Source organism: Theobroma umbraticum, unplaced genomic scaffold (assembly GCF_002168275.2).
Source record: "Theobroma umbraticum cultivar Fairchild unplaced genomic scaffold, ASM216827v3 scaffold_51.0, whole genome shotgun sequence".
Taxonomy (NCBI): domain Eukaryota; kingdom Viridiplantae; phylum Streptophyta; class Magnoliopsida; order Malvales; family Malvaceae; genus Theobroma; species Theobroma umbraticum.
The window spans coordinates 8,364,618-8,380,094 of record NW_018397260.1 but is presented as its reverse complement, the minus strand read 5'-3'; the positions used below and the strand labels follow the sequence as shown (position 1 = coordinate 8,380,094).

The following is a 15,477-nucleotide window of genomic DNA, read 5'->3' as shown; positions in this document are numbered from 1 at the left end:
TAACTTAGTTTATCTATCTCCATATGTGCAGATAAATTAGAACATGATCAGCCAACTCATATGAGCCAAGGAAACCCCAAGTTGCACATGGGTTAATATGCTAGAATCACAATCCTTACTCAAACCACCCCACCAAATGAAATTCCAGCACTTCAGGTTAGTACATAACAGCTAACTAGAATAACAGAGAGATAAAGAAACTGATCGGATGCTAGTTTCTTCTTTTAAACGTGTGTAGAACAAACGTGTAAACTTCTCATTGCTAACCCAATATAATAATTGAGATTTGGTGCCCTCTTCATAATTGGCAATTAATTTGTGGTCACGAAATAAAGAAAAAATTAAGCTTAGAAGTGTGAAGGAGGAAATATTTGAAATGATTAGGTTTTTTTGTAGGTATAATGTAATAATATTTCAGTTGTACTTGCAAAGGAATCCTTCTTTTTATTAATTACTTTTTGTGTGGGATTTGTTAGTTTGCTTGTGTTTGTTTTTTTTATTAGTGGTTGAGAAAAGAACTGATCTGGTTCCTTCAATGGTTCAAGACAAGGGGACACAGCATTGTTTTCCTCTACTGTTTTATAGTTTTCTTTTAAGCAAATGGTTGGCCAAATCTGTATCTGAGTTCCAACAACTCTCGGAAAAGATGCTCGTTTCTAATAAGTTATATTCATTAGAGTTGAACAGATGGGCTGCTAGACTCCTCTACTGGATATCTGTAACTCGGTTCCCGCTCATATTTTGCAGCTTTTGTTTAGTTGTGATGAAAATAGGGTGGTCTCACACTGTCACTTCACACTGCCATGCACGAGGCTTAATCTAACTCACGGCCAACCATGATCAAACTTCAAACCTCAAATTGTATAGAAATTAATTTTTAGTAAAGGAAGGGCTGAAGCAAAGTTGGCTTTAAATATCATGTTGACAATCATTCGAGACCCCCAAAATCCTTCTATCAGAAGTACTCAGTGCAATATTCTTAGTGAGTCAGTCACTTTGTGAGCCCTACGGCCAGGTTGGGAGCCATGTCTTGACTCTTGAGGTTAGTTAGCTAGTCAATAGGGGTCGGGTGACCTAGCCCATCTTGGATTGGTTGGTCCCAACGGGATATAAAGCCCCTTCGTGGAGATTCTGCTAGGAGGGCCGGGGGCTCATCGTTGATTATGTGCACGGCGAATTGGATAACGGGAGACATTGGAAGACGCGAATTGCCAAGGGACAAGCTATTCTTTCTGCGTGTCTTTTGTGATGTTCTCTTTGGCTCATGCTCTTTTTCTTTTGCTAATTGTTGGAATCTGGACCCCCGTTTCTACATGATTATGCTACAGCAACTAACCTAATTGCCCACCTTCCTGTTCCCTTTTTTTATTGTTGTTAAAGCTACACCACGTCTTAGACATTAGAGACCCAATTCCAAAATTAGGTACTGGGAATTTTCAAGTACAGAAACGAGATCAAAAAATAAAACTAAACAAGTGCAAAGGTTAAGAACACTGCATGCCCAATAAAACACAGCAAGTACCTAGACAAAGCATGGTAACGGTCCAAACACATAACATGAAAGAAGGCCGGCCATGCACTCAAGCAGTGCTGAGCCGTTTGATTAAACTACTTTTTCCATTGACCCACTCCATCGATCGATGGATCAACCGTCACTTCCGGATTTATATTAAGCGGGCTAAAGGTAAGCACTTGTACAAAGATAACAGCACCAAGCAGCAGAGAGTTAAATCATAAAGTGCAGAAACAGAAATGAAATAAATAGGCAGCGACCCCACTCCCACCATCCTCACACTGCCTCCTTATTACCATCTCCGATCCCTCTTCGTCTGCCCACGAAAAAAAAAAAAACTCTTCTCAATTTTTCAAAAGCTCATCTCTTTTACAAAAGAGAGAGCTAAATCTACCACTCTTGTAGCATTTTATTATCTCCTTTCTTTGTTGTTCATGGCTCTACTCACTTTCTTACCGGAGCAGGCGGCAGAGCCCAAGAAACAACTGTCGACCAAGCGCAGGAGAAAGCAAAAAAAGCCAAAGCAACCGTCGTCATGGGACCAAATCAAGAACTTGCTCACCTGCAAACAGGTCGAAGGGTCGAAAGTTCACGACCCTTCAAAGAACAACCCTCCTCACCACCATGGGTACTCAAAGCTTGGTTCCTCCTGCAACTCTATCTGCAGCTTCAGGGACGTTGTTCATGGCAACACAAGGGTTGTTCACAGGGCTGATAACTCACCAGAGAGCAGCACGGTGGGTCAAGAGACCGGGCTACTGAGACGCAAAGCTGCAAACGGCTCGTCAACTCGGTCGTTATCAGGGTCGACAAGATCCAACACTAGCACCACCTACACGACCTCATCTTCATCAAGAGCTATGCAATTCAGGAAGCTTTCTGGGTGTTATGAGTGTCATATGATCGTTGACCCCAGCAGGTATATATAACTTAATTTAATTTCCCTATTTTCCGTTAGATTTTGCTTCTTTATTTAAGAAAATTTGAGGGAAAATGTTTTTTTTTTCAGGTATCCATCTTCAAGAACAACTATCTGTGCCTGCTCACAGTGCGGAGAGGTCTTCCCAAAGATCGAAAGCTTGGAGCTTCATCAAGCAGTTCGCCATGCAGGTACTACTTTTTCTTCTTTTCACATTTTCATACATCTACATTAACTCCAAGCTTATCTGCTAGTTAATTAGTTTAGACATACCATAAATTTCCTGAATTACTGTACAGTAATTACTACTATTTTATAGTTTAGACATTAAAAGTTGTTTTATTTTACTTGATTGCATGGCTGCTTTTTTTTATCCTTTTATCTTTGAGTATCTTAATTGTCCTTTTTTTGGTTCATTTTGTCTTAATATTGAAACTCAAATCCGAAGTTACAAACTTTTCTAAAGAAAAAGTGTCACTTCTTTTCTATGCAATAGAAAACAAGTATTAACGACTAATTATTACAGTCAAATGGTTTTACCAATTATTTCAAACTACTTTTTTTCACTTTACAAAATTGACTAAACCAAGTAATTTTCTTACATTTGCTGCTTTAACAAACACTCACTTTTTGATTGCCGTAAATCTTGCATCGGCAATCACCACAATTCATTTACTGGTGTTAAATGTCACAGCTGTCTCTTTGGTAGATGTAGGAAAGGACTCTGACAATGACGTGGCACCTTTGCATTTGTGCATATTACTCCCCCACCTGTAACGCTAAATTTGGCACCGTTTGTGAGGGCCGTGACCCCACCGACGAGTCGAATTAATATTCCCATTAATGAAAACAAAAGTTCCTTTAGAAAAATTTAATTCGGGTTCTTTTGCTGTTTGCTGGTGTAGTTTCAGAGTTGGGCCCAGAGGATTCGGGCCGGAACATTGTGGAGATTATCTTCAAATCCAGCTGGCTAAAGAAGGACAATCCCATCTGTAAAATCGAACGGATACTAAAAGTCCACAATACCCAGCGCACCATCCAACGGTTCGAGGACTGCCGCGACGCGGTGAAGACACGTGCACTAAATAGCACCAGGAAGAACCCCAGGTGTGCAGCTGACGGCAACGAGCTCCTCCGTTTCCACTGCACAACCTCGACGTGCTCCCTCGGAGCGCGTGGGTCATCCAGCTTGTGCGGCGCGGTCCCTGGTTGCGGGGTGTGCACCATAATCAGACAAGGGTTCCAGAACAAAGGCGGATCCGCCGCAGTCGCAGATTTTAAAGGAGTCCGCACTACGGCTAGTAGCGGTAGGGCCCACGATTCACTTGATTGTAAAGACGGACGTAGGGCAATGCTGGTTTGCCGCGTGATCGCGGGAAGGGTGAAGCGCGTGACGGATGATGCGCCGTTGGAGGAGGATAATAGCAGCGTATCGGCTGGGTCGTACGATTCCCTAGCCGCTTACGCCGGCGTCTACTCCAATCTAGAGGAGTTGGTCGTCTTTAATCCCAGGGCTATCCTTCCTTGTTTCGTGGTCATCTACAAAGCTCTTGAATCTTGACTCATTTGAAGTCAAATATCATCATCAACTTGGCATGATTAGAATCAAACGATCCACCTTAAACCCTGTACATAATTTAGATCTTACGTTGTTTAACACGAGATCAAAACCTCTCTCTGTCTCTCTCTTTTTTAATGTGGCTAGCTCAACTGTGCACGCGCGCCTGATCGATAATTCTGTTTGGCGAAATTTAATATTCGAGAGTAATACAAACATTTAATTCCGTTGGTACACTTTGGTTCACATGTTTAAAATTAAAGACACTGAAACCGTTGATGAAGACAGTGTGCTACAAATAGACAAAGCAACGGCAATTTTCTTTTCTTTAAAGAGTGAGGATTAAAGTCATTGAAGTGTCATCTTCCATTTACATCTTTCACTGTCTTAATTCACTCACCTAAAAACTGTGCCTTGTTGGTGGGTTTGTGGTACCAAACTTTAAACCCCTAGTCAGACATTTCTAGGCCACTCCCCTTAGCATATTTAATCAAATTCAAATTATTAAAATTATCACTGGTTGGATTTTAAATTTTAAAAATAGATTGAATTATAATAAAAAATAAAGAAATAATTAAATCGAATTATTTCGATATAAATTGAGTAATACCCCATTCCTTTTTTTTTATTGGAAAACGTTTTTGTACTTGAAAGTTTTGATATTAAGCTGAAAGGGGCATGAATATGAAAGGAGTTGGACCAGCATCATTAAGACCCACGTGAGATTATATTGGAATGATTGCAAAAGCAAAGTAAAAAAAAAAAAGAGTGGGGATCTTGGTGGACTTTGACCATGCAACTAAGCAAGGATAGGGGAAAGAGGACAATGCCTGGTCGAGGTGTGGCCTGAGGGATGATGGGTTTGTTTGATAACAAAAAGCATAGTGGACTGACGATAATTGCAGACACATGCTTGAGCATATGCACATTCATTGCTTTCTTCTTGTTTCAAGTGTTTGGATTTCAAGGCAAATGAATCTTATATTGTAATTATAACAATGTAACATTACAGGTACTGATTAAATTATTAAATTATTAAGTATTTAATCAATGTAATCTCTGTTGAGATTAATGAAAATCTTGCACATTAAAAACTATATATTAAGTTTGGGGGGACCATCACATGCTCATGTCATGAGAAGATTCCTATCAGTCAAATCAAATTTAATTTTTGACTTTGTGGTAATTAAGTAGAGCTTGGACAGGTTGATGATTGTGCCATGGTTCCTTGTCAGGGTCGTCGGTGAAAGCTACCAATTCATTTTCAAGTACTTAATTAGAATGAGTAATTGATTAGGACTTTGTTTAATTGTTATAGTTTGTGTTGGCCTGCTAAGAACAGAGGCATATTACTATATTAGCGTCTATTCTAGTTTTGGTATTGCTTATGCAAATGATATAAAAGTCAAATAGATAATAACCGACCCTTAATGGTTTTGGAATTATTTAATTAATTTGCACATAGAATATGAACAATGACTGAAATTTATAATGGTAATAAATTAATTTAATTATGGACGGTTCGGTATTTTGGTTGGACAGAGATGCTAGATGGGTTAACCTAACGCAAAATTATTGGAAAGGAAAAAAAATTGTATTTAATGTGTTTATTCTATTCACATGTTTGATTTAGTTTTCTTATTCTAATTCGTATAAATAATGTGATCATTAGCTTCGTTAATTTTGTTTTCATTAAAATGACTGACATGACATTGACCTTGTCGATGTTGCTGCGATGGTCAAATTGACGTGGTATTGGTGAATGATAATGTAATAGTTTTGTAGTTGAAGTTCTGCTCTGTTTTAGACACAGATTAGGCATCTTCTAAACCCAAATATCTGCAACTTTTGCTGCATAAGTTTATTCCAAGCCCCAAAAAAAAAAAAAAAAGTTTATTCCAAGCCCGGTTCAAATCTTGGGTTTTCAATTTTTTATGCATTCTGATACTAAACAGTTGAGTTATTACTAGAACTTTTTATCTGATAAATGAAAGGCAAAGGCTAGAGCACTAGTAGAGTATCTGAGCCACGATGATCAATAGTCAAGACATCCTGTTTCACTTGTCATTGTTGTAACATTGCAAAGATGAGGTTTGTAGCCTTTTCCCAACATCCTGATGTTTAAGGAGGCATCCAAAGGGTAGAAAGTGACGAAACAAATTAGTTAAGTTGAAAAAGGTTGTGGATCCAATCTATCAGGCTTGGCCTACCAATCTTGACCAGGACTCCTAAACCGATAACTGCAATCAAGCTCAAAGCTCAACCCATGATTCCTGAGTTTGGGTCCTTCAGAGGCAGCCAGACCCAAATGTAGGCTCATTAGAGGTCCAATTAGCATGGGATTAAGTCTTTTGTTTTTTCCTTCTTTTGTCGTATTCAAGCTTCCTCTCCCTGTCTACATTACCAGAAGCTGTCAAATGTCAATTTACAAGATAAAAATTAAGCCCAACAGACAAGGGGGAAAACACTAATCTTCATTCGTCTCCTTGATTGTTAATTAAACTTGAGAGGAATGTGGTAAAGCTCATGATTGTTCCACCTCTTAGTTTAAGAATGCAAGTACGAGACACAATCATGTGTGTCTTAACAAATCATTATCCTAAGCCTCCACTCTTAGTGATGTCGTCTGAAACTCTTCCCAATCTCATCATGTTTCATTCTTTTCCAAATTTTAACTTCTTTCAAAAGTGGGGGTAGGGTTTCCTTTCCCTCCTGTTCATTGGACTTAGAACTTTAGTGATTGGTCCATGTACGGAGAGGAGCTAAACTATGAATTTAGCTTGGTTAGGACCACAAATTCTTTAGCTTAGAATTGGCTAAGAAATCTCATCAACGGATTTAGTTGTTTAGCTTTACACACTTCTGCCTAATCAATGAATGATCATAGCTTGTTCTAAGGCCGCCAAAGGAACATGAAAGAAACATGGTATAAGTTTTGGCATGTCTGGCGTCAACAACCACTGTAGGTGGAGAGCTAGAACTGAGGATTTGAGAAAAGATTGAGATGAAAATTTTTTAGTGGAAGATTTTAAAGTACTTCCATCAATGATCAAGACAGCAAAAGTGAATAATTACTTTGGAAGAGACAGTATTATTCAGAGTATGAGCTTGATTCCCTCTACATGCCCCACAAATATTCAATTGGTCATAGGTTAAAGATCCTTTTAAAGGGGTTTTTTTTTTTTTTACATTTTTATTATTTTTATGGGACAAAGGGGGTCACTCATCATTCACCAGCACTTGTAATCCTTGCCTCTTAAACTTTCCAAGTGCATTGTGTATGGATTGGCTTACTCCGGATGACTCATAGTAGACAAAGCAATGTATATATATATTTGATAGAAAAGTAGACAAGCAATATTAGTTTTAATAAACTGCCTGCCCTGTTTAAATGGAAAAGGAAAAATTGGGTAAAATTATTTAGTTCAGCTATAAATTTAACTTCCTTAATTTTCCCTTTGGCTTGAATGTTAAATTGCAAATGAAATTCATTCATCTATATATGTGGCCCTCGGATCAATTAGAAGGTTATAAATTGAAAGTTGATTAATAAGTGCCTGGTCTTATTTTGCTTGGACTTCTGCTTTTAGTTGAAGATAATCAATCGAAGGAACTTGGGAATAAACAAACTGCATTGTGAGGACAAGGGAAGCCCAATACAAATGATTTGGGCACATGGTCTTTGCCAACATCTTTTTTCCATTCTCAATATGCACTTTGAACCTTCCAAAATAGAATAAACACCTACCTTTTGAGAACCTCGCCCTTTTTATATCTCCACAATCAAACGACACACATGATAGCACTACACTTCCCGGAGGGCATCTGGCAAGACAAACCAGAGAGAGAAAGACCAATCCCGTTACTACAAATTTAACAATGTACAGGCCTCAAAGAGAGAGCTTTGCCATTCAAGCAAGGGGCTGTGCAACCCTACACCGACACCATACCCCTCATGCTCAAGCCAGCACTCTCTCTCCCAAGTTAAATTTCTCTGCAATGAAGCTCTTTAACCGTTTCCGCAAGATTCTTATGCGGCTCATATTTTCTCTTCCTTCTGGCGGATCTTCTGGCACGTCCAGCATGGCTGCCAAGCAAACGAACTGCGACAGGTTCGATCCGCCAAAGACTTCTTGCAGCTCGTATTACTCGTCCCATTCGCACTACACCGAGGCCATTGCTGACTGCATTGAGTTCTTCAACAAGTCATCACAAGAGGGGATTATGGATGGTCGGAAATCCGATGTTTTGGTTTGATCATCAAATTATAACCTTGGCTGCTACTCTCCTCCATTACATTTTCTTGTCCTTTACTTTGATGTTTCTTTCCCTTTTTTCCTTTTACAATACATAGCAGTTTCTTGAAAGTATTTGATTACTCTCTTCCTTCGTGGGTTACGAATCTACCATAGAAAAGAGACATTGGAAACTTGGAATGTTTGTTCTCTGTTTGTACATTGAGGATAATCTTCATCTGAAAATGTTTTTGTTTGTTTTGATTTCCATCAGGTTTCTTGAGGCTTCCTACGGCCCGAGGCTCCAAGCAGAGGCTACAGAGTTTAACTGCTTCTTGGACCCAAACATTTTAATGGGCCAGCATGGCGCCTTGAGTCCTTCCCCCTCGTCCTAATACGAAAATGAAAGTGAATAAATCAGTATTTCGCTGTCAATTCTCAAACCCATTCCTCTGCTTGAAAGTTGATAGAAGATTTTTACTCATTTTGACTTTGGGCAAGTAAAATAGTAGATGTCAGAGTTTATGTACACGGAAAGGAAGTATGTTATGTGCTAGTCAAGCAACTAAGAGGGTGGGGCAGTTCGTTAACTCTGAGCCTGGGGCTGATGTTTATTTTGGGTTGGTGTCTGTCTCTTGTACTATTACTGTAACTAAATAAATGGTCCTCAAATCCAATCAATGTGGCCTCTGGAGGATCTGTTCTTAGCCTCCTTGGGACGATACAGAAACTACATTCAAGGACTGATAGCGGCAACAAGATATGTGATTGCCCTCCCCGACCCGGGCGCAAGCTCCTAATAATTGTAAGCTGATTGCACCCACATGTCGATCTAACGATTTTTAACAATTACAAAAGCCGGTAGCCTAGCAGTTATGTACCCGTTCTTCCTCATTCTAAGCTCTAGGGTTTGGAGTTTTTACAGGTAAGTCAGATTATGAGAACTGGACATTTTATTTAGTTAAAAAATTTGCCACAAGGTAGCAAATGAAATGATCTGTGTGAAGTCGAGAAGATATGAACTCAGTAAATTAGTTACTTGGGAAGATAGCATGGTGAGAAATAAACAATCCCAGAAATCAATTGATGAATTTAGAAGACTACGGATTCCTTCCAAGGAAACTGATAGACTCCGACAGAGTAGGTGCTTGCTTGCTTGATGGATAATGCTCAGATATTCTCGAAGGGGAATGGAGATATCTTCACCAAGAGTCAGAGATTGATTCCTTAATCAAGCTTAAGCAACCTAATTATTATTATTATATTCTATTATCTTATAGCCAGATAAGTTAATTTTACACCTTTATTCCATCACATGATAAGGCCAAAAACCATAGGGAGCACCCTAGCTTAATTTTAACACTTGCACTCAGCCACAAGCAAGCATATCTAGGGACAATAGAAACAGTTGATTTCGCATGCAAGAAAAGCAGAAAACTGTTTTCAATTTTGATCAAAGAGAAAAAAATGATCAACCGCAATGCATTCAAACGAATTACTTAACATAATTTTAAAAGGTAAAACACAATACCTAGTTGTTTGACTGATATGAAACATTTTCAGTGCTGCAAAGTGGCAACCTCAAATCAAACTACTCAAGCATGGCTAAAAAACAACATAGAAAGAGAATATCTATCCGGGTAATTTGAAAGGAGAAAGAAAGAAACAGTTGGAATTTACCTCCTTGAGCTTGGTGGTATAAAGTTCACCAGCTAAGACTTTCTCTCCGAACAGGGCAACGGCCTCTCTAGCCGACCTGAAGGGTGCCCTCGTATCGATTTCTGCCCTCTTGATCATCAGAACTTCCCCTTCATAGTCCCTGCTCATCAACTTTTGCAGAGAAATGAAAGAGGGAACCAATATCGAAAGTTGGGAACGGGTGAACCATGTTAACCAGGATATCTGAGAAGAGGAAGACTGTGAAGGGGAGATGGAGAGGTTGGTTTACAAATTACAAGTAGCCTGAGGGTGATACGGGGTGAGGGGAGCAAAAGAAATATCGTGGGAAGGGAGCTTCGTTACTTCGCGTCCTCTTCACTGGAATTTTGTTTACATTTGAAGGTGAAGCTGGTGGGGGGATTCGTTGGGCTTTGGTCTTTGTGAAATTTCACCGCCGCTTATTTTATTAGGCGCGACAGATGGACGCTTTAACTATACCCAACGGATCAAAGGGCCCCCTGGTCTAACACTTGGACGGGCCTTTCTCTTCCAGATAACTGTCCTCTTCCCTCTGATTTTTCTCTCAAATGAAAGACAAGGTTAAGTTAATTGATTCTATTCTAATCACAGCTACCCTCTTCAATGGAGTGTGAAATTTTCAAGTTTCTCTTTGATCTCTTAGGCTTTTCCTAATGAATCCCAAAAAGGATAGTCCATTAAATTTAATGGTTTTTCCCTTTGAGACAGTGCCCCAACATTTAAAGTTGACATATGAACTCGATCCCTGCCTAAATTATACAAAAAATGAGCCAAGTACAAATCAAAACTCAGTCACTATCTGCAGTAGTTTCCTTCTTATCGTGTACTCACTCGCATATGAGAATATCTCGAAGAAGACAAAAAAAAAACACCCTATAAATTGGATTGACCGAATAGCAACAAAGCAGAGAGGTAGTGTCAACATCGTCTTGTCCGCTCAAACCCCACATAAAAAAAATTCATCTTCGCATTCAAGGAAAACCCCAGTTATCCTTTATCCAATTCCACCTGGTTCCAAAGGTTGACCCAGTGATTTTATCATATGACTTTGTATGACTTAAGAATGAAAATATCAAAAGTCAGTGTTATCAACATGTAATGCATACATCAATGATGAGTAAATCCATAACATACCTGAGAACTGTCCGTTGATGAAGACATGAAGAGCATGGCCAACTGAATCCACACTAAGAGTGGGCATTTGTCCTCCTGGTGGAACTGATTCTGATGGACTAATGGCAACACAGGTGCAAAATTAAGACAACAAGAAATTATTAGGTTATTGCTTCGACCACTTTGATGTACATATTTCTATGGCAACTGCCTTGGGCACTATGGACTATGTGAAGAGATATAGATACAAGCAGCAGAAGTATTTGTGTCTAACAACTTCTACATGTAAAATGATTTAAACTGTAGATACCAAATATGGAGTGGCGGTTGGCTACGGATTATCTCTAGTTTCCTCCTCTCTCTGTCCAGTTCAATCTCAAGATCCCCAGAAAATTCGTTGGAGCAGAGATATGAGGGCAGTGAATTGCATCAATTACATTCCAGCAAATTGCTTTTTACCAGATTGAGTCTTTTCACGAAATTTGTAGACCTTTCTGAGTAAGTCCATCTATACTAATGATGTTCTGTCATGATACCTTCAAATCTTTCTTAGTGCAAGTACCAAACTTCACAGATAATTAAAGAAAGAATGAGGTTTGTTGATGAATGTCAAGTTTCTATTCAACAATTTGGTAACAGGAATTCTAAGAGTATTAAACTGCAGTGCCTCACCTGGCTGTGTACCTCAGATAATCACTAGTATCTCTGGTAACAGTCATCTGCATCAAGAGTCCGAGAGCTGTGATTCTTGAACTTTCCCCTGGAGAAGAAATGTCTTCATCATAAGTCTCTCATGAGAACATGATGGAGTTGTTGGCAACATTTGGATATGTGAAGTTTTAATTCCAACCTTGATGCAGACAGAACAATTATATAAGTATTAAAAACCATTATTGTTAAACCTATTCAGCTTGTTGTTAGATTTTCTTTCTTGGATTTTCTCACAGATTGTCTTACTGAAGTATGCCATTTCAAAAACAAAATTTTCACACAAGCATAGTGCAAAATAAATGAACAAGAAATAAAAATCCTAAACAGTACCAGCTCTTAGGTTCTATTAAAAAACAGTCATATCCAGCTCTAAGGTTCTATTAAAAAGAATTCATATCCAGTTATATCCAGCAACATTCATATCCCGTAACATGATATCCAGGATATGGTATGAACAAATGAAATTTGAAAAAAAAAAGCTTATGTTCCATCACATTATTAGTTACTATCTTTATCGATTGGAAAATTGAAACTTTTTTGCAAATACAACTGCACAGTTTTTCAATCCGCCTCTTCGCTACCGTTCGCAATTTCAGTTTCACAGTCCTCGCAGGGACTAGGAACGTCTCAGGCTCTGCACCGCCCTCATCAGGACATCGGGAACGGTCTCAAGCTCCTGACCGCCCCCGGAACGATCTCAGGCCTAATACCGCATTGTCTGAATGATATGACTTTGCATTTCGATCTCCGTGGCAGGGAGGGAGCAGTCGGAAGTTCCACAACGGTAACACTTTGAACTTCTCCTCACCAAAAATTGTATTTAAAAGCAAATCAATATCCGCTAAAGCGTTCCAGTCCGAAACACTTGCAGTGCAGTCACTATAACAAATAACATCAAAGTAATTGGGAAACGTTTATCAGATGGAGTACAATTAATGAACTGCATTATCGCTGTTGTGAAGTAAGTGGCCTACAATGCAAGCTGACAACGTGCAAGGTTTAGGAAGCAAAATTTTAGAATAGAATGCATAAGTCCGAGCAGCATAAACGACCAACAACCACAATCCCAATATCAACTGTTTATGGACGTGGCCATATATTTTCTCAATGAAAAGGTACATTCAAAGCAGTGATAGTGAAGCTGAGGGCTTTGAGAAACAACAGCGAGGAGACGCTGAGTCGAGTTTGAGGCGGGAGAGATGGGTGAAAGGAAACATTTTTGCTTCTGTTTGGTGCATATGGAATCAGATAATCAAATATCTTTAATAAATGGGTCAGTTGGACGGCGTAATCGTTCTCGTGATGGCCTCCATGTGGCAACAAAACAATTGAGAGTGTTTAAAGTTAAATTCCATTTTAAAATAAAATAATCAAATTAATTAAGGTAAAATTGATATATTAATAATATTTTATTATTAATTTAATTTTTATTAATACAATTAATTTTTTTGATTGATTTAATTGTAGTTCTTTTACATAAAACATCAATTAAAATCACAACAAAATAAATTAAATCGAATTCTATCAATTTCGATCTACTTATTCAGTTGTTAGCATTCTCGTGGATGGCCTCCACGTGGCAACAAAAACAACTGAGAGTGATTTTTAAAGTTAAATTCTATTTAAAATTAAAATAATTAAAATTAATTAAGTTAAAATTGATATATTAATAATATTTTATTATTAATTTAATTTTTATTAATACAATTATATTTTTTTGATTGATTTAATTGTAGTTCTTGTAGAATAGACCAAACTCACCTTTGCAAAAGTCCAAACCTTTGTTTGTTTGAAAGCTCTCATCCTTTTCTTAGTCTGCTTCTCGATCAATACTTTTCAATGCAAAAAGGTGGTCAACACTTCACTCATAGCCTTCAGAAAATACGTCCACACCTTTCTTGAAAAATTATCATAAAAAAGTCCACTTGTATAATGATCCACCCTTTGATGCCACCTGAGAAAAATCTCACTTTCTATCCTTCTCTCACTCATATGACCCAATCTCATATGCCATAAATGTGTTACATCATCTTCAGGATCATTAGATGAAATCACGAAAACAGTTTCAATGATCGTGTTTCCCATTAGACAATAAAGATCACTGGATAACTTGTCTTTCATAATAGTTAAGGCTCCTTTAGATACCTTCAAGACACCATCTTGGTTACTGTATTTATAACCCTTCTTATCTAACAAACTCCAGGATATTAAATTCTTTTCATGTCAGGTACATGTTTCACCTCAAGTGCCCTTACTATACCATCAAACATCTTGATTCGAATTGTGCCAATCCCAACAACTGAGAGAGAGAAATCATCTCCTAATTGTACAGTGCCCATATCAACAGATTAATAAGTTGTAAACCAATCACTCCTAGGACATATGTGGAAGCAACAAGCCAAATCTAAGATCCATGTATCCTTCTAGGTTATCATTAGTAACTGCAAGAACATTATCAGCTTCCTCAAAAGTATCAAATCATCTTCAACTACGTTTGTAGTATTTTCAGATTGTTATCTTTTCGTCCCTTGAATTTAGTCAGTCTTGACGAAAGTGACCTTTCTTACCACAATTCCAGCAAGTTTTCCCTTTTGCTCTAGATTTACCTTTTCTGTCTATACCCTTCTCTCTATCTTTTTCTCTATTCACAACTAAACTTTTTGCTTGATTTTCATTCCTGATACCACCAACTTTCTTTTATTCTTCTTGAAATTTAAAGATGCCTTTACATCCTCGAAAGTGAGAGTTTCTTGGCCATATAACATAGTATCCACAAAGTTTTCATACGATGGAGCAAAGAACATAGAAGAATTAGGGCAGGTCTTCATCATCAATTTTAACACCGATATTTTTTAAATCAAGAATAACCCTATTAAATTCATCAATGTGGGTATTAACGGACATACCTTCATTCATCTTGAGAGTATACAATCGTTGCTTTATATAAAGCCGATTCGTCAGGGATTTGGTCATATTAATACTTTCTGAGTTTAAGCCACATTGCAACAGCAAATTCTTCATCCGTGACTTCTCTTAGTACCTCATCAGACAAAGTTATGAGAATAGCACTATGTGCTTTTTTCATAAGGTCATCTTTCTCACCATCAGATAATTCAAGGGAAGATGCTTTATTCCCTTTCAATGCCTTCAACAGTCTTTGTTCACTATGCAATGCGCGCATCTTAACACCACAGGCTGAAATCGTTTCTTCCATTAAACTTTTCAATCTCTACTTGGTCGACGAATTGCAATAGCGAGATTCAGATTGACTCAAGACCTTGATGCTCTGATACCAGTTTGTGTGAAAATTATGAAATTATCTAAGAGTTGCCCAAGATCTTACCCAATCAATAGAATAAGGAAAGAAAGAATCAAGCAACACACAAGAACACAAGAATTTACGTGGTTCGGTCTTTTTGAGACCTATCCACGGGCACAGCAACAGAGAAAGATTCACTAAGAGAAAAAATAAGAGATTACAGAACAGTCTCAAACTCACAACCCCTATCCCACATCACCTAAATCACTCTCTTAAATCTAGGTGATGCTATTCTTTAACCCCATAGGGTTTTTTTTTACAAATAATCTTATCCTAATACAATTAGGATTTATTATTCTAGTCTAACTAGATTTAGACTATTTAATAAAGTATACTAGTTTAATTAAAATTAAATAATCCTAGTCATAGTAAAATTTAAGACTATCTTACAAGTAACACTTTGAACTTCTC

The 15,477-nt window shown here is 38.0% G+C and overlaps 2 protein-coding genes across 2 annotated transcripts; both read left to right on the top strand.

The window, feature by feature from the left end:
• The first annotated feature begins 1,557 nt into the window (after positions 1-1,557).
• LOC110416610 (C2H2-like zinc finger protein) lies at positions 1,558-4,224 on the top strand. Its single transcript, XM_021428637.2, has 3 exons — positions 1,558-2,432; positions 2,523-2,623; positions 3,338-4,224. The coding sequence occupies exons 1-3, from the start codon at positions 1,948-1,950 to the stop codon at positions 3,991-3,993; spliced, it is 1,242 nt and encodes a 413-aa protein (XP_021284312.1). The 5' UTR covers positions 1,558-1,947; the 3' UTR covers positions 3,994-4,224.
• A 3,419-nt stretch (positions 4,225-7,643) lies between these two features.
• Positions 7,644-9,020, top strand: LOC110417084 (uncharacterized). Its single transcript, XM_021429283.1, has one exon. It carries the CDS (start codon positions 7,870-7,872, stop codon positions 8,245-8,247), a length of 378 nt encoding a protein of 125 aa, XP_021284958.1. The 5' UTR covers positions 7,644-7,869; the 3' UTR covers positions 8,248-9,020.
• The last annotated feature ends 6,457 nt before the right edge of the window (positions 9,021-15,477 follow it).

What these genes read in the sequence shown, in the direction of transcription:
- LOC110417084 (XM_021429283.1), top strand. Translation starts at nt 7,870, where the DNA reads ATGTACAGGCCTCAAAGAGAGAGCTTTGCCATTCAAGCAAGGGGCTGT.
- LOC110416610 (XM_021428637.2), top strand. Translation starts at nt 1,948, where the DNA reads ATGGCTCTACTCACTTTCTTACCGGAGCAGGCGGCAGAGCCCAAGAAA. An exon ending in ATGATCGTTGACCCCAGCAG is followed by an intron (nt 2,433 to 2,522) that starts GTATATATAACT and finishes TTTTTTTTTCAG; the next exon opens with GTATCCATCTTCAAGAACAA. An exon ending in TCAAGCAGTTCGCCATGCAG is followed by an intron (nt 2,624 to 3,337) that starts GTACTACTTTTT and finishes TTGCTGGTGTAG; the next exon opens with TTTCAGAGTTGGGCCCAGAG.